General features: G+C 36.3%; 1 protein-coding gene across 1 annotated transcript in view; it reads left to right on the forward strand.

Moving 5' to 3' along the window:
• Positions 1 to 5,944: 5,944 nt before the first annotated feature.
• Positions 5,945 to 27,205, forward strand: part of GckIII (Germinal centre kinase III) — a 331,425-nt gene continuing 310,164 nt past the window's right edge. The window contains exon 1 of the mRNA XM_069828215.1: positions 5,945 to 6,481. Coding sequence (XP_069684316.1) covers positions 6,467 to 6,481 — 15 coding nt within the window. The 5' untranslated portion in view covers positions 5,945 to 6,466. The remainder of the gene's footprint in view (positions 6,482 to 27,205) is intronic.

Consider the following 27,205-nt stretch of genomic DNA (forward strand, 5'->3'; position numbering starts at 1 on the left):
AAATCTTTGGTTGGTGAAACAAATAAGACTAAATTGTGTGATACTTTATATTACCTTTATTATGAAAAAGTTCAGTCTGGAAAAGTTTGTGATAATGTTATGCAGAGGGTTGTTTCCGATCTCTGATAACGAATTTGAATGACGTCATGTGCGTCAGAAATCACACCGACAGCTGAATTGCTGCGAGAGGTGACAGACCAATAGTGAGTGATTTCATAATCAGAGTGCATGGTGTATCACAGTAGCAATGCCCAAGAAAATCGAGCCTTTTTGGGAGGGGTACATAAAAACCCCTTCCGATGCCAAGTAGAGTTACCTGAAAATCATAGGAGCCTGCAAAAAACGTGGTTTCGCTATTTCCAAGAACGGCATCTTGTGTGTACCTAATAAGACTGGCAAAGCTCGGATGGGATTAATTCCAGAGTGGAAAAAGCAAGCAAATCCACCCCCGTCACAAGTCGCCGCACTTCACGAGATGATACAAATTAATTCCATTTGAGCTTTACCAATCTTATTAAGTACACAGAAGATGCCTTTCTTGGAAATAACGAAACCTCGTTTATTGCAGGCTTCTTTTATTTTCACTTAACTGTACTTGGCATTGGAAAGGGTCGTAATGTACCCCTCCCAAAAAGACTAGATTTTCTCGGAATTTCTGCTGTGAGTCGCTGTACACTCCATGAGATTATTCAGTACTGTCTGTCACCTCGCGCCACAGTTCAGCTGTCGTGTGACTCCTGACGCACATGATGTCATTCAAATTCGTTATCAGAGATCGGAAACAACCCGCAATTCAGTAGACCTCTTATTTTATAATAGTCTTAAATGTTGAAGTATATACATTTGTGTATAAATGTCAAGTGGTATGTATATTTTGATCATATACGGGTATGTTACACCATATATTTGTTACTAGAAAGAAAATATTACATAATTATAATCTCAAGTGTATGCGGGAAAATACGATGGCGTAAAGATTAAAGATTAAATTGTGCCTGTTGAAGTTCTGTTAGGTCCACACAGCTGGAGTATCATGAAGGATAAGAAGCACAAAAATATTTCCATAAAAATTTCATAATATTCAGCTATCCACAAGAGCAATCGTTGACCAAACAATGTAGTACTAGTGGACAAGAACTGCTGATACATTGCGTAATTGTTACATTGGAATGTGTCTTCTACTTCGACTTCAATATGGATATCAAAATTCGCAAATAAACCTACTCATCTGCGACGAACAAAGACAGTGTGCCAAAAAAGAAATACGCAAATACAATTAAACTTTAATTATAAACATGTCAATAATATTTCACTTATCAGATTACCAGGAAACAATTGGCATTCATACAGTCCTCTCTGTAGATTGAAAACTCAAAAAAGTTTCATATCCATTGTTCAAGAATTAAAACAGAAAATCAATATCCCGAATTTAAAAGAAAACCTACAAATTAAACCAAACCCTTTAACTCTATTAAATATGGAATATAATCCAAATTTAACAGAAGAAATACTGAAATCAGAAGTAAACACTGAAATACTAAAACAATTGTCTTTAGAGACAATTAATATTAGGTACCCTCCACAAAACTGGCTTCATTTATACACCGACGGATCCTTGATCTCCAGAGAACAAGGTGCCGGTGCAGGTGTTACGTGCTGTCTCTTCTCACTTTATAGATTACTTGGATATGGAACAACAAGTTTTGATGGTGAAATCATTGCAATAAGTGAATGTCTCAGGAATCTTCTATGCCACATCAATAAATTTAGGAATGCAGTTATATTGTCAGACTCCAAAGCAGCTATTCTATCAATCGTCTCTAAAAACACACCTTCATCTCAAACAGCAGAAATAACTAAAATGCTCTCTCAATTAATATCACTCAATAAAATAATTGTATTCCAATAGATACCATCCCATTGTGGAATCCTGGGAAACGAGAATGCGGATGCTTTAGCAAAGAAGGGAAGCACTGCTACTTACAGACCTGTTACTAAATCTACGTATTACTCTGTGAAAAGATTTATTAAATCTACATACTTAGACTTCAACAAACAAAATTTGATAACACAATCCCAAGGGAAAAAATGGAACTCTCTGCATCAAAATCCACAGTTAATTCCCGATTTACCACGAAAATCGTCTGTAGCTGCATTTAGATTGGCAACAGGCCATGATTGTTTGGCTAAACACCTGTATAGAATTGTATAGTCCCCTAACTGCCCATTGTGCAACTCAAACCAAGAAATGGATTCGGAACACCTCAAAATCTGTGCTTCATTGGCTGGTCATGATAATATCTTTGAAAAATATTGGAGTGCAAGAGGTCAAATGACTTTATTGTCAAACGCCTGGCATTAGAAAACAACATATTTCATGAGCGCAATATTTCGACAGCTGACATCAGCAATCAAAATAAATTCTTTAGCGACCACTCAAACCCACCATTCACCCTCTACAATGCAGTACTTCAAGGGTCAACAAGAAAAGAAGCGAATTTCTTGGATTATTGTATCCTGTCATAGTTGTCGAAATATCCATCGTTAGACAAATGAAGAAGAACACGCTATTCTGCCATATCCGATATGAAATTACATGTCCAGAATTGAAGAATAATGAGTATCCAACTAATAAGTTTTCCTGTCTTTTTCTTCTGTGATGAGATAGCCTATGAGTAGTTTGCCTTTTATCTCTTATCCTGTTCAACATCTACTGGGAGGAGTGATAGTAGGAGGAAGAGGAAGAAGAAAGTGCAAAAGATTTGTTGATGATATGGCGTTGTTAGCAGAAGTGGAAATAATACTAAGGAATATACTAATGGAGTTAAATGACACCTATTAGTAATGTGGGCTGAAGATACATGCAAGCAAAACGGAGACGTCCACACCTGTGGAGTAATGGTTAGCGCGTCTGACCGCGAAACCAGGTGGTCCAGGTTCGATTCCCGTTCGGGGCAAGTTACCTGGTTGAGGTTTTTTTTTGGGGTTTTCCCTCAACCCAAGATGAGTAAATGCTGGGTAACTTTCGGTGCTGGACCCCGGACTCATTTCACTGGCATTATCACCTTCATTTCATTCAGACGCTAAATAACCTAAGCTGTTGATAAAGCGTCGTAAAATAACCTACTAAAATAAAAAAAACCGGAGACCATGGTTATTGCAAGACAAATAAAGACGGTAAACGTACGAATACGAAATGAGGCAGTGGAACAAGTGGACAGCTTCAGATAATTGGGGTTTACTATAAGTAGTAACATGATCTGCTGTAACGAAGTCAAAACGAGAATAGTAATAGGAAAGGAAGCTCTTAATAAAAAGAGGAGTAGCTTCTGCGGGACTTTGGAAAAAGAACTAAGGAAGAGACTAGTGAAGTGCTTTGTGTGGAGCGTAGCATTATATGGGGGCAGAAACATGGACGTTGCGACGAAGTGAGAGAAACGACTGGAAGCATTTCAAATGTGGATATGGAGAAGAATGGAGCGTGTGAAGTGGACAAATAAAATAAAAATAAAGCTGTGCTAGAAAGAGGGGCGAAGAAAGAATAATGCTGAAACCGATCAAAAAGTGAGAAAGAAATTCAATGGGTCACTGGCTAAGGAGAAACTGCGTACGGTAGAAGGAATGGTGAACTTAAAGATGTTCGTGGCAGAAGAAAATATCAGATGACAGACAGAATTAAGGATATACAGATAGTATGTGGAGACTACGAAGAAGGCGGAAAAGAAGGAAGATTGCAGATTGCTAGGTTTGAAGTGAACGACCTATCCTTGGGCAGTAAACCATGAATGAATGAATAAGTAATTGGAAGACATTGATGTTTGTTCATCTATGATACGGTGCAGGAATCCAAAATTTCGCACCATGTTACACTCATAGCCAAGGGAATATGTTCCGATTGTCAACGGTAATGTCTCAGGTGTACTAGCCATATCTCACATTTTCCTATCACCGCCCATTACTCGCGGTCCAAGAATTCATTCCACCAATACCTGCAGAAACTGTAACTAATAATAGCAAAACAAAATGCTGTAATAGTAATTTATAGTATAAGAGAGTAAAATTAGATTTCATGTGCGGGTAGAAAGTTTAGCGAAGTGGAAGGTGATAATTTCCACGAGCGCATAAAGTCTGTTCACTCTCGTATGCTATACAATATTTTATCCATAATTGGTATCTGAATTTCAATTTTAAATTGTACGCCCTTTCTTTGGAATGTGTTGTTTGTGAAGAAGTTATAAATGAATGACTGTATGGATTTTTTGGTTGCTAATGTGTTGGTTGTCATGGAAAAAGTTTTTAATTCACAGTAGTGAATAAAGCCATTGTTTAGGTTGCTAAGGACGATGAAATAAAGACCAGTTTGACGTCATGAGCAAACGGATCACTGTTTAAATGTAAATCTTGATTGTTGTCATTATTATGTCTAAATACGACCTCCGTCGACAATAATCTATTACACTTGCAATTTGGCTCAACTCACACGGCCCAGAGCACAACCACAAAACGGTGGTTCACTTGTGGGCGGTCAGGTATTAGTATGGAAACAGATGATGGTAACTCACACGTGTCACAAACTGAAGTCCATGTCGACCTCTGTGTTCGTGAGTGGTCGATATCATCCACAGAATTGTCGCTGACGGTGGTCGAGAGCAACTTACACATTGCGACACGCCGACCACTAGCAGCCGACACCGTATCCTTGGAAACGATAGACGCTTTGTTGGCAAATAGCAAGCTTGCGGTGTGGTTGTCTGTGGTCTGTATGGACTTCAAGCGACCACAAAAAGTGTAAGTCCGCAGACAGCACAACCACATAAAAACTGCAAAATAATCGCAAAGCTGTGGTCCGTGTGAGTTGAGCCTAAAAATGCTTTCTTGCTGGTGCGATCCAAGCCCACCTGTCCAGAAATTTAGAGGTCCACTCTTTAATACTTAGACCTAAGTAGGGCTACTTGTATTACATATTGTCTCATCACGTCATCAGAACGTGCCATTATGACTGCGATTCGTCCATTCATTACTACGTACAGTAGTTCTAGGTTATTCTGTGCAGGAAAGTAAAACCACGTGCTTAGTATTCTACTGCACATTTCAGTGTCTCATTTCTGGCATGCCTTTAATAAAGGAATAGTAGGGCTAAATATTTTGCGAAGATGTTAGAGAAACGCATATTTGTAAAATTCAACTTATGTATCAACAAGAAAATTAAGTAAGCCGTCGTAGGTACAGATAGTTTGTCATTTCAACTCATGTGGTTCTCAAGTCTCTCTGCGAGGAATTGTAAGAATAATGTGTTGTAATACTAATCCGATTTCATAATATTGAATTAACTTTTAAAATTCATATGGCTAATCACAAAATAGAAGCAAAACTACATAATTTTATTGCAGTGTAGTGGTAGAAACTGTAACGAAAACAAGCGAAATTAAGTATCTGCCCACTCATTTTCCGTTTAAAAATGTACGCAACTCTTTGAAGGAATGTTTTTGTATGGTGCGTCGTCTCGACGAACCAGTGAAGTGATAGATACATTCACTTCCGTATCCGGTGTGCTAATTTGACGGCGCTGATCGGATCAAACTTACCGGGTCGTACTATTACCGATCCTAAAATGTAGTTACTGTGTCCTATTAGTAACTGTGACAAATATTTTAGTGTAAATTGAAATTAATATGAAAATTATTCCATTTTCCAATCTATATATCCATATCTATAAAATTAGTGTTTACTGTTCAATGGAAAGAAAGCTGGTTGTGTGGAATAGAACGTGGAAGGCCTTTAATCGCGGATGGATTATATTGCTCTGGTATTCACTTTCAAGACAGCGTATTTCAAAGTTAATATGAATTCATGCCATTAGACATAACATATTTATATTGCACAATTTGTTTTCATTTTGCAATAAACTTTAATCTTCGTTGTATTTTATTAAGCAAATTGACGAACTATATTTTGAAGCGGTATTTCTTCCGTATGGAATCATCGTATGTTGGTTCGTTGTGACATCATATCAAAATGGCGCTGTTATGTGTGGTTAATTTCTTGATGTGGAAACAAATACTGTAGGACTTGGACGTTCATGCGTACATGATAATACGTATACGTCACAACGAAATGTTATTTATGTACTTGTAATGAAGGGGGTTATACGTTTACGTTTATGTCTTGATTTTTGTTTGCATTATAGTTTACGTTGAGAAGAACCTGAGTTGGGCCTATTATCCCACCTGAGGAATGTCAAGATTTCAGACGTCGTGTGTTTAAGCTGCGTAATTTCTGTGGTAGAAAGACAACATTCAACAGATAAAAATGTGCGTTACTTGGGAAATTGCTTATGTTTAAAGTATACTAGTGAACATACATGTAGAAGTGGTTATTCATGTGTAAACATTCCATAAGACAATAATACCACCTGCAGCAATTTAATTGATCAGTTTTTCAATTGTGCTATTTGGATAGTGGAAGTATGGCCTTCAATGAGGTGAGTAATGATGTTTAATTTAGTTTTACGTCAATTGGGTTAAGTTTTTGTTTTGTAAACAATGAACTTTTCACTTATGTTCCTAAATGAATTGTAGCTGTTTGTAAACTAGGTGGTGGTAGAGGTAATATGTACGTTATGTTCACTTGTGTAAAAATGTTTTATTTCAGTGATAAGGAACATGTATTTGAGGTTATAATGCCAATTGACCTATTACATGATTAAGTGCACTCTGAGAAAATATGACTGCAGTAATTAATTGGAATGTAGACTTGCAGAATAAGGTACTATAAGACTGAAATTCACTTCTAGAACGTAATGATGTAGTCGTTTATAGTCTAATCTTGTAAGAAAAAGAAAAGTTAGGCTATGCTTAATATGTAAGTTCACTGCTCTTCTTCTCTGTGCTATATAGTAACTAATTCTCGAATTTGCTTTGCTCATACAGACGTTATGACAGCTTCTGTAGGCCTACATAACTTAGGGAGAGCATTATATGAGAAAAATTTTAGAATTACTGATATTGTAATATCTTACATTTTGTTCAGTAGGTAGGCCTATTGTAAGTGAAATACCAGATTAGTAACAAAGATTATGTCATTGTCATAGTGTTTAGGCATAACTGTGATAGTGAAATACAAAATAACAAGAAATAGTAACATTTCAGTGCTTTTTTGCTTAACGTTAATGACTGAAGTGGTAAGGGCCAATGTGAAGTTTCATTAATAGAGTGGTGATAATTGAATTTGACATATGTCTTTGTAATCTTCTGTCAACAGAAATCCAAGAAAAATATTCCAGAGTCACTCCCATTTTAGGCAACTTACATAATTTAGGTAATTTATTAGAGATCATATTGACTCTATTATTATTATTTTTTTTCACATGTGAAACTCCATAATGCGTATTACTAGAACTTCACCATGAAACCTTGTAGGCTGCATAACCGTATGATCTTTCATGTTGCAGCAGTATTAATTTCTAAATTTAGGTTTAGATCTGAAGTGTGTCAGTAAAGATTGGTTCAAGTTTGATCTTAATATGCCAAAAAACGCGAATAGCCTACCTATGTCATATTTACATTATTTATGAGGTTGTTGATTTATTAGACTCCATAATTGCTACCTAGGTGTACTTACATAGTGAAAATTAGGTATTAGTAGTTCTGAATTCCTTTCTTTTTCTTTATTAATAGGCTAGCTTGCTTTGTTGTTGTTAGGTCTATATAGTGCCTCATGTTATTAGTTCACTGTTATTGAAATAGAAATTATAAGTGTATTACCTAGTTTATTGATGTTTAGCCTAGTGCTGGTAAGTAAATGTTTTGATTGCTCCTATGAACCTGTGTAAGAAATGTTAATATTTCTGATAAAAGGATTATACTGTATAGCCTAATTGCAAGTAATGACAGATTTACAAATTATTATTTCACCGCATATTTTTCCATAAACCATCTTATAACTGAAAGAAAAAAGGGAAGGAAGAAAAAGAAAAGGAAAAGGTGATATCTGTGCACTTGAAAATGTTTATAGGTACTGTGAATTATTATTCTGCAGTGAGAGTACCAATCGTGTAAAAACTTGGTTATACTGTTAACAACTATGTTTACCTGACCTTCATTGTGTTTCATATTGAAAGGATGTGAACATCTGTAAGGAGGAGAAATCTTTCTCCAAGACTGTCTGTTGAGTATGGAGTAGGGTACTTTTGTACCATTATGATATGAACATGAAATCGGTTTTATCGGTGATGACCAAGACACTGATGGCGAAGATAATTATGGATATTGTAGGCCTATTCTTAACAGTGGAAAAAAATCATGGGCGTGCTTCCGTACAGGGGCAGCGGCATTTTTCTAATGTTAGAGCCCAGTTTAGGTGTGTGTGTATTAATCGAAAAAAAATGTCATATAAACATCCGTCCTATTCTCAATATTTTCTAGCCCCTAATTTTCGATTAATACACACACATAGCCTACCTAAACTGGGCTCTAATCTTAGAGAAATGCCACTGCCTTTGTATGGAAGCGCGCCCTTTTTGGGTTTACAGTAGAATCAATATGGAAGTATTTTCTGTGTTGATTTTCTTTTGTTAAATTATGTTTACTACGTTGATTATGACATCAATAATCAGTGCCAGCTTTGGTTTGTTTTCTGATGTGTTTTATCTTAATGTTGGCAGTAGTGTGTCGTTAATGGCAATGACATAATTTGTAATTTGTCGTGTGGTTTGTGATGTCTTGAGAGGTGTTTTGTAATGATAATTTTTTAGTAAGCCTTCTTCGGCATTGTGGTGTCCGTGACAATGGTTCCACATCACTGACGGGGTTAGGTAGGGTTTGATGAAGATATAAAGTGGCAAGATGAGATCCCGCTGTCAGTGACACAGGTGCCTGCCTAGAGTTTGATCAGGAGACTGTTTTGTGTTTTTTATAATAGTATTCATGTTCTTTAGTACCATGCCTACATAGACTAGTATGCTTTGGTTTGTAGTCTTCATTTTAGTGGTAGGGCTCTAAGCTGTCTCTCACAATACTGTGTTTTTTAAATTTACATTTTTTCTGGGCTCTGCTGTATTTTATTGTATTATATTCCACAGTGGAGCAGTAGGACTCTACTGTATTATATGATAGGTCTACTACTACAATTTTAAAATGTGCGCTCTTCATATTTTATTCTACAGTTCAGTTGTAAGGCTGCATTGTATTTTACAGTATGTTTTTATGTAGCTAGTCGGCGATGTATGCAATGGAACGGGAAAGGAACTGGCCACCCCTGTTATCTCCTGGTCTAGTTTTCTCATAAGTGGTGCTTTTTGGTATCATTTGTGAGGTCAGCGCCGTCTTTGGACAGTTTACTAAACAAACAACAATATGTTTTTAAAATATAGGCCTATGTTTTTTTTGTATTGTATTCTGTTGTTCATTTGGGAATTATAGTGTACAGTATTTTCATAGTATGTTTTTAAAATGTATATTTTCTCGTATTCTGTTCTATAGTTCAGAAGTAGGGCTCTTCTGTATTTTACAATACAAAGTGTTAATTTTTGTCTTTGAAATATCTTCATTCAAAATCAACCATGCAGTCCTGTAGAATGTTCTGTTGGTAGGAATATTATTGCCATCATTGCCATCTTTGCCTTGTCATCATTTGGTTGCTATGCAGTTGTATCGTATTCTTCAGTAATCCCGTATCTTTGAAGTCACTGATTACTTCATACCCAGACTGTTTGATTTTGAAAATTTGGACATTGAGATAATTTTGGTAAGTACCATGTATAGTCGTGGAAGTATTGTGTACGAGGCGTGTCCATGAAGTAGCTTTCCCACTTGTCCCACAGCTAGCAAACCATATGTTGCACGAAGTGACTGTGTGTACATAATAATGACCTGGCATGGTGCATGCGCTAGTGGAACTTCCCGAGTGCTCTCAGTAGCTTCGTGGCATTGGTTAAAGATGGACACTCCTATTCCAGCTTCTGCTGCGTATGAAGTGCGGTCAGTGTTAAAGTTTTTGAATGCGCAGGGCATAGCTCCGATTGAAATTTATCGTCAGCTGTGCCAGGTCTGTGGGGCTAACGTCATGAGCAAGCATATGGTGCGTTGCTCCACAAGGTCGTCTGTGATGATGGTTGGCCTTCCACTGTGCTCCTTGTCATGCACATTTTGGCGTCCTGCTGAAAATTGTCTACTGCAGCAACGCACCATCTAATTGCTCATGACGTTAGGCCCATAGACCTGGCACAGCTGACGATAAATTTCAATCGGCGCTGTGCCCTATGCATTCAAAAACTTTATCACTGATCGCACTTCACACGCGGCGAGAGCTGGAATAGGAGTGTCCATCTTCAACCAATGCCACGAAGCTACTGAGAGCACTCGGGAAGTTCCACTAGCACATGCGCCATGCCAGGACATTACTCTATCACGTACACGCAGTCGCTTCACGCAACTTACGGTTTGCTAGCTGTGGGATGAGTGGGAAAGTTACTTTATGGACGCGCCTCGTATGTACTGTATACAAAATGAACCTATCATGGAAGAATTAAAACGAATTACAGAATGAAGATCTTTCATCTTCAGTAGTTTTGACACAATTCTGGGAAAGATTTGCAGTATATGGTGAACTAAATTTTATTTATGTGCTTGTACATGTGCACACAAATATACACACATATCTGACTCCTTCAAATGAAACATAGACTTGCATGGCAACATTATCGATAGGCCTATTGTGAGAGATTTTAGCAACTCTGCACAGGTTGATATTTGTGTAGGTACTGTTATGTTAGTGTGGAAGTCATTCAGAGTCCTTGATATGTGTGGTAAGAACAGAAGCATTGAAAGTGAAACAAGGTTACATGTGGATACATCCAAGCTGACGCCGTGGGCTGTTGTTCAGTTCCTATGCAAGGAAGCCACATATTCATTGGATATCTGGTGGTATATGCAGATTGAGTAAGGTAAAGTGTGTTTCAAGAGAAGGTGCAAAGAATTTAGGTGTGGGCATGTGGAGATAGCTGACCAAGCACATGTCATTAGTTCATTACCGACCACAACATTGAAACAGTGAACAATATGGTACGGGAAATTGCTCTTACACTCCACATCATTGTTGATTCCATTCATACCATACTACACAAACATCTTGAGTTACCACAAGATTTGTTTATAGTGGATACCACGACATCTTACCAGCAAACACGAAGCCAAGCACATGGATTGCAACACCTGATTTGATTCCACATGAAGGATCTTCTGCTGGAGTGGCTGGAACTAGCTGGCGTCATGAATGCTACCTGTTACTACGAGTCACTGCATGCTCTTCAAACAGCCATTAGGGCCAAGCAGGGAACTGTTCTTCTTCATGACAATGTTTGGCCCATGTTGAAAATGCTGTGGTCACAACCCTGCGACAATTCAGATGGGAGACACTGAAACTTCTCCCCCTACAGTTATGATTTGTCATTGGTTCTAGGAACTTTCGCCCAAGCAATATTCACCTAAAGATAATTTCAACTTTAGTCTATTCACACACGTGAAGATATATCCAAAGAAAATTTGTCAAAGAAAAATTTATACAAGACATTTATTTAGGAATGGACGCTCGTCACATACAGTGATTGTGTCAGATTGTGGCTATTACAGTTACATTTAATGTAATGTTTGCACAAATATTTGGATGAGTATTGCACAAGAATGTCATTATTGGTTCAGTTCTCACTGTATAAATAATCCTGGGCCAATTTTCCTTGTGAATTTTCCTGGATGAATTACCTCCTTTGTACCAGTATTCCCTGTATGAAATGGTCATTTTCATTTTCCACCCCTGTGGCATATACACAGGATTTGTATAGGCTTGCATGTTCTGGCAGAATGTTAAAAGTTTGAGACTGTGCTTCATTTGAAGGAACTATATACACACAAACACACATAGGTGTCCTATGGGCTTCTTTGTACATACAAGACTTTCAGGGAATGAAATTAGAGACCAGTGAACACAAAAAGGGGGGTTGGAAACCAGCAAAAGACTGCCATTAACATCTAACAAACATCTCACAAGAACATCATCAGGCACAAACATGTAAAAGTCCACACATTTACTGAAATGTATACAAACCAAACAAAGAAGTACTAGCAACTTTATTATGGCATAACTGTCATATTAAATAAGCTAATTATGAAGTATATGAATTTTGGGTTCAGCTTTATAAAATCTTTGTTAGAAAATTTACACATTATACACAAGAATCACCTTTCAACATGTGAAAGTATAACTAGAGGTGGCAAAGATCTGTTAGCTTTATATTTGGATGCAAACAATTAATGGCCTTAAACTACAAACATATGACATTGAAAAACACAAACATAATATATGGGGAGAGTTGTGTGTTATCTGGATGTTTTATATGCATTTACAGTTACGCTAATTTATGTAATGAACGGTTGTTTGTCAGATGTTATTTAGAGAAAGAATTAATGTGCAAATAAGGCTGGAAATTTAACACAAACTATAGAAAGCAAATATTATCGTTATTCTGCATAAGAAAAATTATGACAAGTGTGAAAATTATGCTGAAGATTGAGGTCATAACTAGTTCCTATCATTACTACACACAAACATAGCCTATGTTGTAAACATTTTGGTACAGTAATTGCGTCATATGAATTGCTGTACTGTACTCATTATTTCGAAACAAGTTGTCAGTTCCTTGTTTAGGAATGCATGAGTTTACTTTATGATTTAATTATAATTGTGATATTTGACAGAATTGTTCATAGAATTCGAATTCTGAATGAGAAAACTACTCTATCAATGTGTGTGTGTATGTCTAATGCTCAGGATTTAACAATGAAGTTATCTTCGTTCTTTCTTCTCAATATGTGGATTTTGTTGTTTTCTAATGCCAGGCGTTTGACAGTGAAGTCATTTGACCTCTTGCACTCCAGTATTTTTCAAAGGTATTGTCATGGTCAGCTACTGAAGCACAGATTTTGAGGTGTTCCGAATCCATTTCTTGGTTTGAGTTGCGCAATGGGCAGTTAAGGGACTGATATATTCCAATTCTGGCTGCAAAAGGGTATCTGTCGGATACAGGGGGGAGAGCCATTAATCCTTCCCATTGAAGGCCTTAAGGAACCAACCTGGACAAATACCTAATGTCCCATCCCTACCTTCCCGTGGTGCAGCTGTTAGTAAGCATAATTTTACAAGCTGAACTAAAGGGAGGGGCTACTCATCAATTAGCACTGGTCAGCTTGATGAGTTAATGAATGAATTTGGTATAATTTTTCTCTATTCAATACCTAATTCCCTCTTTACCCGTTCCTATCCAGTCCTCTGACTGAACTCTTACTTTCTTCGACCCCGACAGCATTAGAGCATTCGAGGCCTAGGGATTCATTTCACTTTCCTTCCTCTTCTTTCTACTTTTCTGTTCCCAGTGCTGACCTGCTATGGCACTAAAATCGTCCTCCAGTGGCTTAAGGAGGGAAAGCTGGTGATCAACAAGATGTCCCAGCTAGGTCCAATGGACCCGTCGACCAACAGCAGGTGTGGTCCTCCAGAAATTCTGGGAGTTGTGTGTGAATGAAGTAGCCACCAAAACATTAAAATATGGCGTTCACTTAAATCGGTTACAACTTGCCATTTTCACTTGATAATATCTTTGAAAAATATTGGAGTGCAAGAGGTCAAATGACTTTATTGTCAAATGCCTGGCATTAGAAAACAACAACATATTCCGATTCTATGCAGGTGTTAGCCAGTCATGGCCTGTTGCCATAAATGTGGATGTAAGATCCATTAAAATCTCGAGAGATTCGTAACTTGTCAGGTGTTCCATGATCATATCTCTTTCTTTGCGCATAACAAGCATTTAGGGGAAGTTAATAAAGCTGATTTGATGAAGATTTTTGCTATGAGAAATCATTTAGTGATGGAAGGAAATAGGAATACCAAGTTATAAATTTTATAAATTATGCCACATTAGAATAGTTTTTCCATTGTCTTTGTTAAAATTGTAGAAAGAAATTTATTTTGATATTTTCACAAAAACACGTTTTTATGTCTGATACAGGAAAAAAAAAAAATATTGGAGTGCAAGAGGTCAAATGACTTTATTGCCAAACGCCTGGCATTAGAAAACAACAACATATTCCAAAAACTTTAAGAATGGCATGGAAAATTAGAGAAATATGGCCTACATCTAAATCGTGGGAAGTGTTTAGTGATGAGTAGAGACGAGAATTTCATGCACTATAAAATTAAAAAAATATGGATGCATTCATGTGCTATCAAAGTATGAAATATGCACGATCAAGGAAAAATACATTAAAATATGCATTTTCATTTTTGTTCCAAATTTATTATTTTACCTCACCTTTTTTTGCACAGTTAACAACTAACAACATTTCTAAATTGGTTTCTGTGAGGTTCCTGTGCTTGTCAGTCAATATGTTTTTGTAGGCAGAGAATGACTTCTCTACATCAAAAGAAGTTATGGGTACAAACTTGAACGAACCTTTTTCTGTTATTATTTTTTTTTCCTCCATCCTGATTCCTTAAGCTAAAATAACGGACATAAAAATCGAGAAACTGAGGTGTCCACTCAAAACCATTAAAATGTGCATTTAAACTGAATATAATGTATATAATACGCATAATTGAGCTCAAGATTGCTTAAATATGCATTATGAATGTGTTTATCCCCAAAACGGCCGAAACATGCAAATATGCACGGAAAAAGTACACATATTTGGAAATGGAAAGTAATGAAATGGATAAGTACTAAGTTTGAGCTATGTCCTATGTTCCTATAAAAAACATGCATTTGCATAGAATTCACGTCTCTAGTGATGAGAATTGGAAGAGGACAGTCACGTAGTGATTACTTTAAGATCAGAAATCACATTTTAAAAGAAGTTGAAGTAGGCTAGATTATTTGGGAAGCAGGATTTCATACACAAGAAAAATTCAACAAGAAATCACTAATAGGATTGGACTGGGTGGTAAAATTTATAACACAGTAAAACATATTTTGTGGAATTGGAAGATGTCAAAAGAAATCAAAACCATGATGTATAAATGTTATTACATGCTTATAGTTGTGTACGGTGCTAAGACCTGGATCATGACTAAGAAGTAGAATCCAGGAAAGAGAAATGAAATTTTTATGAAGCATAGGAAAGAAAACAAGACGGGACAAAATCAGAAATGAAGTTATTAGACAGACTGCTGGAGTTGAAAAATTAAAAGATACAATAGTGAAAATGAGATTAAAATGATTCAGTCATTTGAAAAGGATGAATGAAAGAAGAATACCAAGAAGGACATTGGAAATGAAAGTCAAAGGTGTAAGAAGATTAGGAAGACCCCTGACTAGATGGTTAAATTAAGTATGCGTAGATTTAAAAGAGAGAGGCCATGATTGGGAAAGAATTCAAGAGCAGGAATTGTGGCAGCCAGGACTTTGTGGAGGAGGCTATGTTCTAAAATGACCCACAACTGAGGGGAAACGTTTACTGATGATGATGATGATGATGATGATGATGATGATGACAGGAAGAATGATTTTTGGCACACTGCCTATTTATTCATGTGTCTATTATCTTTATAGGCCTATGGATTTTTCTGTTAGATTGTTGGAATAATTTTGTCTCTATTCCAATTTTATCAGCCATCAGGTCATGTAGGGAGTATGCATGGGATGTAAATGTTGACAGTTGAGGACTTCTGAAACAAAACCATTAAATCTACTGCAAATTGAAATGAAAGGTCTTCCATTAGGAGTGTAATTGGACCCCACAGCCCGCACAACCATTGTATGTTACAGCAGGGTAACTTGTGCCAAGTTTGCGGTTAGAAATCATACAACATAACTTATCTTATCTTACATTAGGTACTTGAAATGTCAACCCTCTGCTTGCAGGTACACCTCAGTCCTTCAGAAAACATTACTGAAAATATGGAGTTGTTCTTGTGAAATGTTATCACTTTCTCACTGGATATTGTTTTTAAGCCCTCGAGAGTGTATGAAGATTGTTTTCATACACCTTATCTTTTAATTTTACCTATAAATAAAAGTCACAGGGATTTAAATTAGGGGTCCATGTCTGCAATTGGGCAGTGTGAGCAGTGGTATTATCCTGCATGAAGTGTGCATTTGTCTCTTTGCAATCTCAGTTTTTGAAAAAAATGAGGTCAGTATGTTTTTCCTGTACTGCTCTGAATTTATTGTGTTTTCATAGAAATAAAACCAACAATTCTCATTTCAGATACAGTGCACCATATTCTCAACTTTCGTATCATGTAGTGGTTTTTCCAACAACACATGAACGGTAGTTTTTCGGAACTCCAATACCAGCTGTTCTGAGAGTTTGCACATCAAGAGGGCTGGAACCATGTCTTTTGTATTTTAGTATGGAAGATGAAAGAAATTCATTGGAGCAATGATATTTATGTGTAATATGAGTATATACATGAAAACGAAATTATTTGAAGTTCTAAATTATATTCACAGGAAAATTTCCTGGAGTTACTGTGCCACACATGTTGGACTTCAGTGAACAGGACGTGACAAACAGGAATTTTTTTAAACAAGACAAATTGAAGAAGAAAGACTTGAAGACATTCTTGCTGGATTAGCACAAATAATTGTAGCAGTAACACTATTATTTTTATAACATGATCACAGAAACCTATATTAAGGATATTTGTAAAATATTCTTCAATCAACTTACAGAGATGACGAAAAGAATGTTTTAGGACTGTCACGGTCAACATTCTGCGAGTTTTGGGTATTTGTGACAAACAATTCTACTGGAATTTTGAACAGAGCAGTGCCACTGTATAAACTGCTTGTAATTTGTGGTCATTTTACAATCATCATCTCGTGTGAATTTTTTCATTGGTGAAATATTCAATGTTCATGTTGAGCTGCAACATGTGTTTCAGAATTTATTTAAGCGGTGTGAAGTAAGCATTTCACAAGGCAGGAATGAATTTTTTTTTATAAGGAAAGTTTCTTTTGGTTTAAACAAGGTGTTTTTGTTTAAACAAGGTACGATTGACAATGTTAAGAATACACAGTTGGCAATGAAACAGTAGGGTAATGGGTTTGTAACATTAAGCTTATATAATTACATTAAAATCACAGATAAGGCCCCCCCCCCCCCAAAAAAAAAACAAGATGTATAGGTCATATGTTTGTATTTCCTTCTCAGTTTTTTAAGATATATTCTAACCTCTGTTGAGTTGTCGTGGAACTGAAACTGATATAACTTCAATTAAAAACTATTCAAATTAGTTTGACTATTGAACACTTTAAATATGAAAACCAAATTTTTATGCTTTCTCTATATTATCCAGTCTGTTTTTAAGTTTAGAATGTAGTATTCTGAAAGGTAAAAACATGCTCTCAACACTAGCAGGGGAAGCTTGAGCTGTTAATAACCTTTCAATTACAGGGAACACTTTGTCAATAAATTTAACCAACTCTATTTTATATTGTAAATCTTTCAGTTTTCATATGCTGTAACTCCTCGCACCTCTAGTACAAAGAGATCTTCTTAGAACGGTGGTGATTTAGCTTCAGATTTTACAATCAATATCAACAAAGAAGTTTCTGCATACTTAGTGATCTCTTGAAAAATCCGGAGTAGAACCACAGTCTAGTATATACAGTCACGAAGCTCAATACGTAGTAAATATGCATCCATAGATAGTTGCTAACCACTAGGATCGCTACTATCGCCTCATTACAGACAATGCGAAATAGTACCTGCACAGTCTATTGTTCCTAGTACCCTCAACAACTCAAGCTTCGTGACTAGACTGTGGTAGAACTCTTTTTTTTTTTTTCTTCTGTAGTAATGTCCAATTTATTTCCTTGAGATCTTACATATACAGAAGAAAGTGTAATGGAGTTATGGCCATGTCATATGTTTTTTTAATTTTTCTCCTATATGCCTGGTCAGTAACAGTATTAGCCTTCATTACTGTAACACTTTGGTGAGTGCTATGAAATGGATTTCAGCAGCAACAATGTGTATTCAGCATATCTGCCGAAGCAGGAATAGTATATGGATTTCTGTTGGCTGTAGGGACCGGTCGTCAGGGAGTCATGTGGTTGGGTTGGTGCGCGTTGGGGATCTATGGCACGCAACTCATTCCATATCGTGGGTTAGCACAGTAGATCTCAACAGGTCGCAGTGCCGGGCCATCCTTTGCCCCCCTCACTTAAATTCCATTCCATTCCATATCTCTTCAAAATTTTATTGCAGTGCTGTTGGATACTCTTATCAATCACTTCACAGTTATCTTCACACACCTTCAATATATTAAGGCCAGTTGAGACAGTCCACAATAGTATTTTACGTAACTTATTAGGAAGGACTAGTTTAGAAGACCCAGCCTCATACAAACAGGCATTAGCAAAATTGTTGTTTCTAAAATACTTCAAAACACTGATCACATGTTTTATAATATTTGCGATCTGAAGGTCACTACTCGAAGAGTTTAGAGAATGGACAGATGCAGAACATCCTTGATTGAATTTTAATATCAAAATTCTCATACTAAGATTCGGTGTATTTCGATTACATTTACTGTATTATCTGTGACAACAGATTTCACTTTAGCCTACACTTCGTGTCTGTCTCACAATTTTTAACTATGGTACTTGTTACTTTAGCTAGATAATCAACAGTGTATGGATTACCAGACGTGTCAAACCATACATTTTTTTATCGTTATAGTTACACATATCATTTGGCTTATTGTGAACATTCTACCATCCTTCAAGTGTTATACATACAGTTTAATTTTCAACTGTATTACACAATTTTCTTTTTCGTAAATGGAATTTAACAGCCTATAGTCAGCCTTGGTAGCGTAGTTAGTATAGTGCTGGCCTTCTATGATCGAGGTTGCGGGTTTGATCCTGGCCCAGTTCGATGGCACTTCAGTGTGTTTAAATGCGACAGACTCATTTCAGTAGATTTACTGGCATGTAAAAGAACTCCTGCAAGCCAAAATTCCGGCACACTGGCGACACTGATATAACCTCAGCATTTGCGAGCGTCGTTAAATAAACCATAATTAAATAAATTAACAGCCTGTACCGCTTATTTATTTCCTAATTGGGGAGAGAATAACCTGGACGAAGCTTAATTATATATTAATTTTATAAAGTGGAGTTGTTCTGTAGTTTTGAATGAAGAATTATTGGCATAAATAAATCTAGCAACTTGATGATACAGATTCCTCTTATAATAAAGATGGTCTGAATAAAATAAGTAATCAAAGAAATGTTACTCCCAGATGATTTAGGATTTGGTGTTTTGCTTAACGAGAAACTGACTGATCTGGCATTTGTGACAGTTTAGTATCGACCCTTTTGCAGATGACGAACTGCTTACAAATCGACCTGATAACAACAAAAGGAATTATTGTCATTTTTTTCAATAGGTTTAGGCCTTAGGGCAAGATGATTGCAAGTAAAATATTAGAATTTTCTGACTGAAAGTATTGGTTGGGAGGCCAGAGGGAAAAAGACCTTTGGGTAGGCTGAGGCGTAGATGGGAGGATAATATTAAAATTGATTTGAGGGAGGTGGGATATGATGGTAGGGACTGGATTAATCTTGCTCAGGATAGGGATAATAGCGGGCTCATGTGAGGGCGGCAATGAAACCATTTGTAAGTAAATAAAAATTTATACGAGATTCTACTTAAAGAGTTCATTGATATACATAAATGTAATATACGGACAATCAGAGTTTACCTGTTACTTCACTTTCACTATCATTTTCATTTGTAAAGGAACACTTAGTCAATTGTTTCTTCATTCTTATCACGTGGCCTTTAATCTCATTTCCACATATCTTGCATTGACTACTCCCTGTTTCTAGAATCTATTTTAATTCTCACAAAATATTGTGATACTGGATATGAACTTCGGCTTGTATCAAACTTCACAAGAAAAATTACTAGTACATCCTTCACCTGACAAAGATGGAAGTGACAATGGATACTGTATAACAATGAACTACTACCAATAAACTGTTACTAAACTATAGGGCATCCAATCTCGATCACTCCCATTCTCATAGGAACTTCGTATGGAGAAGTCCATGCGCAGTTCCTTGTACTCAAATGATTGGACTGATGCTGCACTTACTGAATGATATCTGGTATTTGAGCACTTAGCTTTCCTTACTACAGTCCAACATATCTGAAATATAGGGTAGACTTTAAAGCATGAAGTACACCGTGGAACATCACTAGTTAATAGTAAATACGTTTTCTAAGTACAGAACATATTGTGAGTGTAGATTTAAATTAGTGAGAAAATTTAATAAATCCATAAGAATTGTAAATAATCACATTGAAGAATATTTACTGCCTATGGGGTTGGATGAAAGACTTGGTATACCAAAGGAAGGTGGAAACGAGAGAGGCGCTAATCGACCGTATTTTGGTTGCTGCATGCCGCATAAAGAACAGCCACGAGCAACTCTCCCGAGCGATAAGCGCGATTCATGCCCCAGCGCAACAGTAACTTACATTGAAGCAGAAAAAGGTACCTTTGAAAATGTGCGAAAACATCGACCCCGACATCTAGATTATTGGGTGAATACGTGAATATAAACTTTAAATTTGTCCTTTATCTATCTCTAAATGCGAGTTAGTACAATGGAATCCCAGAAGTCTTTGTGAAATCAAAGAGCCATATCTCAGTAACCGTTCGAAAACGGACCTATATTCATATGAACTTTTTGACTCAGAATGACTTCAGAATTCACATCCCAAATTTTTTACATTTCCTCGTGAATCACCCTGTATATAGGGAAATACGTCATCATCCTTTGTAGTAGTAGGCCTAGTGGCCTGTTACGGTCTCCAATCATCTCTTGTGAGGTCTTCCAGCAAGTCTTTTACCTCGTGGTGTGTAGTGAAGCATCTGTCTAGGTAGTCTGATGCACTCCATTCTTTGCACATGCTGAAGCTAGTCTTGTCTGTATTGTTGTAGATATTGTGCAATAGGTGTTCTTTATAATTCGTCTGCAATGTCATTGTTCCAGCATTCTTCGTAAAAATCTCGTTTCTGCAGCTGTCAATCATCGGTCATCTTGGAGTCGAATAGTTCAGGCTTTACTGACATAGCTGAGAAATGATCGTGCCAAAATGTTATATAATTTAAGTCTTGTATGTTTTTGGACTTTTGTGACTGGAAAGAATTGGTTAATGATTCTCAAAGATTTATTATAATTTTGGATTTTAGTAGAAATATCACATTCTTTCAAGGTATGTTAGGGTGTAACCTAAATATCTGAAGAAGTTGACCTGCTCCAGTATTAAATTATCGATGCAAATCTTTTCACCGGTTGTTCACTCTTAAAAACCATAATTCTTGTTTTTCTTGTTGAAATTTCTATATTGTAAGTTTTTGTTGCGAGATTTAGGTGGGAGTAGAGTATTGCAATTCATCTTTGATATTGCCAAAAAAGGACTTTATCTGCATATAACAGAATATCTAGGGTGATATTTCCTTGAAGTGTGATGGATCCATGCACTGTCAAATGGCAACATCGGGCTTTCATTTCAAAACTTCCCAGTCTAAATAACTAATTATTCAAATTGAATTCAATTTAAACAAAAAACACGTCAATTTAGATATTGAGAGAAGTCTGAAACCAGGCTTAGTTGCATTTTTAGACGGGGTGATAGAGGGCAACCTTGTTGGACACCTCAGTTTATTGGTTCCCAAGTAGAGAATTCTGATTGAACGTTTATTGATATATTATTTTTGTAGGTTATATATCGCAGTTTATTGGTTCCCAAATAGAGAATTCTGATTGAATGTTTTTTTGATATTATATTGTTTTTATATATGTTATATATCGCAGTTATAATTTGATTTGGGGTGTCATCAGCTAAAATTTGTGAAAGTATTCGGCCAACTCTATCAAATGCCTTTTTGAAATCTATGAAAACTTATGTGTAATTCTTTGTTAAATTCCTTGTGTTTTTCAATGAAAAGCTTTAATGTAAAATATCCTTCAGCACAGGATCGTCCCTTTCTAAAACCGTTTTGATGTTCGCCAAGTAAATCTCTATAATGAATTTGTAAATAAATACATAATGTATTTCCCCGTATATTATTTCTGTTAGAAAGAAAGCTTATTTTTCGAGGACAAAATTTTCCCCTATGTCTGTACAGTGTGCAGTGTACAGTGTCTATCGGCACATACTGTACAACCAACTTATATTCTACTGTGGCGTTTTCAGTGGTAACAACATAATAAGTTATTATACAGTATTGCAACCAAGGAAGTATGATTGCCCTTCACTGAATTTTTTTATCAAATGTATCCCACAGTATATCTGTAGAGTGTAATGTTCCATTGTTACGCTACAAATTTGCATAGCATTCATCACTTGGTTAATGTATTATTTTCGCTGTTGGGACTTTATTCTCTTTCAGTTAGTGAAATATAATCATAGCGTGGTTTCCGGAAGAATTGTTACTTTATTCTGAATCTTAACTTGAAATTACAGTGTAATAGGCCCATTATAAGAATAATGTAAAATCTCTTAAATTATTAAGGCGTTGATCAATATTTACGACTAGATAAATGAGACTGGGAACGCATTACATCTAATATAACTTTAAATTTCGTTACTCTCATATTAAAGAAAGGAAACATATTAAAGGAAGGAGAGTGGTAAATACGAGTATTTCGATAGGTGAGTGATCCATTTTAGGGAACGGTTTGAGTATTTAGAGCAATGGTTTCCGCATTGTGGTTCACGGATTTTGGATGGTTCGCGGAGGTGAATTCAGTTTCCTTGCTGTTGATCATAAGTTGATAAATGTAGAACCAATTCCTCCCCGGGTCATCCAAGTATACAACTAAATTTCTTGCTGTTCTTACCTGAAAACGAGATCTAAATGACCGAGTACTACTATTCATGATCTTAAGTTTGCACAAGAAGACTTTAGAGTTCTTTTAACTAACAGAAGTAAACCCTTTTTATTTAAGTAATTTTATTGTGAAATCTGTACATTGACGGAACTTATATAAGATGCCTTGAAATCTTTCATCATGTATACACCGGCCATGGTGTAGAAAATAATATGTATATTCCACTTTTTTCTCGTTAAAACTGCTTTCATTTTGCAAATGAATACATAAACAAAATTGCTGATTTTTGGTATAAAGTTTTATGGTCTGATGAAAGTACACTTGGTCAAAATGAAAGTGGCCGGCGTCTGAGAGACTAAGTTCGAATCGGGTATTTCCGTGAGCACTCGGGACAGCCAGACTTTATTCAAAAGATTGCTTATATTCTTCTAGTAGTTATAATGGGGAACACAACTATTAATCACTAAAATCTTCCGAGAAAATTCATATACGAGATTTAAAGCAGACAGATCGTTGAGAGTGTTTAACAGTGATGGCGAAGTGCATCAACATTGATTAAAAACGCAGTAATCATAGATTACGAAATGATGGTTAAACAGTAGCCGTGGTTAAAATGTAATTTATGTGCACCATTCATAATCACCGATTACTAAAACATGGCTAGCTGACACTTCATTTAACCAGAGTAAAGTCTATGATGGTACATTGTTTCTACAAAATGACTAAAGGAAAGCATCCATACCGCTGCAAAGATAATAGTCAACGTCTAAAAACGACTGCGCTCACTATGTTCTACATCGAAATGAACGTATCCTACATTTTCGCGGTGCATTTGTTTGCCTTTGGGCGCTGTTATATTTGTGAGTTCCATTTCTTTGTTTTTCAGTACTTTTAGGTTAAAATCGTACAAAATGGAAAATTGAATCCAAAAATGATTATATCCCAATGTTAGGTTGAAGTATCGATAGACTTAATTACTAGATTTAAATGTAGGCCTATTATATAAAAAAAGATGGAATATCCATAAAGGAAAAGGATGCAGAAAATTGGTAGGAATGTGTGTACGATCTTGGACTACACCAGGGAATTGTGCATTATCCTAAGATCCATCCATAACCTCTCTTTGTTCAGCCAGTGACATAGAGAAAGAGATACTGGTATTCGAGTATTCCCTCTTAAAATACAGAAAATAATAGTTACATAGAATCGTAATATAAATAGCCGATCCGTAGGAGAAATATGATTGTTCTTGTGTTATTTCAATTGATCCATTTGTAGATGTTGATAAACGAAATCCCTCCTGAAATTTTCTGTCACCTAATTGCTCGCAAGAATTCTCTCTTTCCACTAAAGAACCTTCACGCTCACGCTCTATCCAAGTAATTCAAGTACTGCACAATAATAATCGTCTTCGAAATAATCACCTGTGGTTATGGCCGCCATTTTGCTTTACTTGCTCTACTAATCGCTGGTTATCTCCTTTAACCGCTCATATTTGGCCGGTTAGAGATTACTGTGGTTAACTTCCTATTTAAGTCGTAACCGAGGTCGATCCACCGTAAAAATGCTTAATCGGGGATTAGGTCACAATTTTAACCGATGGTTACACTAACCGACGTTGATGCACGTGGGCATGAATATTGTAACACAAACACTATTGGCGAAGTGCATCAACATCGGTTAAAAACGCAGTAATCATAGATTACGAAACGACGGTTAAACAGTAACGGTGGTTAAAATGTAATTTCTGTGCGTCATTCATAATCACCGATTACTTAAACATGGTTAACTGACACCTCATTTAACCAGAGTAAAGTCTATGATGGTACACTGTTTCTACAAAATGACAAAAGGAAAGCATCCATACCGCTGCAAAGATAATAGTCAACGTCTAAAAACGACTGCGCTCACTCCGTTCTACATCGAAATGAACGTGTCCTACATTTTCGCGTTGCATTTGTTTGCCTTTGGGCGCTGTTATATTTGCGAGTTGCATTTCTTTGTTTTTCAGTGCTGTTAGGTTAAAATCGTACAAAATAGAACATTGAATGTAAAAATGATTATATTCCAATAAAAGGTTAAAGTATCGATAGACTTACTTACTATATTTAAATATATTATATAAAAAAGATGGAATATCCATGAAGGAAAAGGATGGAGAAGATTAGTAGGAATGTGTGTACGATCCAGCACCTCATTTACACCAGGTTACTGTTCATTATCCTAAGATCCATCCATAACCTCTCTTTGTTCAGCCAGTGACATAGAGAAAGAGATATTCAAGTATTCCCTCTTAAAATATAGAAAATAAGTTATATAGAATCGTAATATAAGCAGCCGATCAATAGAAGAAATATGACTGTTTTTGTGTTATTTCAAGTGAGCCATTTGTAGATTTTTGAAAAACGACATCCTCCTGAAATTTTCTGTCTCGTAAGAATTCTCTCTTTCCACTAAAGAAACTTCACACTCACGCTCTATCCAAAATTCAAGTACTGTACAATAATAATCGTCTTCGAAATAAACATCTGTGGCTCTGGCCGCCATTTTGCTTTACTTGCTCTACTAATAACTGGTTATCTCCTTTAACCGCTCGAATATGGCCGGTTAGAGATTACTGTGGTTAACCTATTTAAGTCGTAACCGAGGTCGACCCACCCTAAAAATGCTTAACCAGGGGTTAAGTGACAATTTTAACTAGTGGTTACACTAACCGACGTTGATGCACGTGGGCATATGTACTGTATAACAGGTTCTCAAGTGGAGTACCACCATTGCTCGTTACAATGCCATTCTGAGTGCAATAAAACTTTTAGCGTAGTTGGTAGAGCGTTGGCTAAACGTTCATGAGATTGTAAGTTCAAATCTTCGTGGTGTTAAAGGGAGTTAAACTCTTTTTTTTTTTTTAATAAAAAAAATTTTTTTAATGCATACTGGTACTGAAAATATAACAGGTTTTCGTCATTTTTTTTATCCATAGAATACTTTTCGCTTTATTATTTTTTTGTGTTAATAGAAACTTTTGACGCTAGATGGAAGTAACACTAAAGACGACAATGAGGGGCTTTCCTATTAAAATGCTGTGTTAATTATTTTATTAATCCCTGCTGCTTTGCACTCTGTTGGCTCAGTAACATTCAGTAAATATGTTGACGGTTAAATAATTGGCAATAATTAATTTGCAAGTTGTGCTACAGGGAATATGATTATTATACTAATCTAAATCCGTGATCATCAGGGCCTAAACGCAGTAATTGTAAACAAGAAGAAAAACCATAATTCTGATGACAAAATATATTCTGATTTCCTGGAATTATAACCACACATTTTCACCAATTTTGTAATTATCTGTAAGTAACATGAATTAACATAAGCAAAATTACTTGATTATATTACACTAAAAGGAGTTATAAAAATAAAAGGAAGGACAAAACAAAAAAATCTCTACGAAGATTCGAAGAATGCTGCGGAGGTAGCCCAAATCAAAGCCTTGTTAACTAAAGCGGCGCACGTAGGTTTACGGTAGTGAACTGCGCACTCACCCGAAGGGACTTAGAAAATTTTCGCTGGTCAGTAGACCGGCCATTTTCATTTTGAGCAAGTGTACAAGTGTTGCTTTTGATTACCTTAGAAACAAATGGTTTTCGTCTGGGAATTCTAGCATTGTACTCAGCCTTATTTAGGACCCTCCGCACAGTTCTAACATGATCGTCCTTATCTATATCTTTCTTCAACTGTGCTGCAATCTCCACTGCAGAAACCATTGGAGTTTTCTTCACTTGATGCACTATTTTCCTCTTCCCTTGGGCTTAGCTTCGATGGTCTGCCAGTTCTGGATTGATTCTGCACCGTCTTGAACTTCTTGTGTCGTTTAACAATGTTGAACACTGTGGTTCGACTTCCTTGTACTGATTCTGTGATTTCTGCATAAGTTTTGCTCCGTTTGAATAACTTTAGTAGTACATTTCTAATTTCAGGGCTGGTCTCCAGTCCTTTCCATTTCACTGTATTCGTTACTGATCGAGTAATGACGAAGCACTCTTTGTCTCTATGAAGAGAAGAATACGTACTGAACAATACGACACCTAACAAATACTTTGTGTGTTAATTCGAGGGGTGCGTTCCAACACTTTCGTCCACAGAAAGCAATCATGTGAAAAAGGATAATTTCCTGTTCTATATGAAAGGAGTTTTAGAATATCCTTTTAGATTAGTGTACAACAGGCAGTGAAGAATACACTTCATAATAAAACAAACCAATACCTCTCAATCTCTAGTAAATATAAGCATAACTCA

This window comes from Periplaneta americana, chromosome 6, assembly GCF_040183065.1.
Source record: "Periplaneta americana isolate PAMFEO1 chromosome 6, P.americana_PAMFEO1_priV1, whole genome shotgun sequence".
NCBI lineage: Eukaryota > Metazoa > Arthropoda > Insecta > Blattodea > Blattidae > Periplaneta > Periplaneta americana.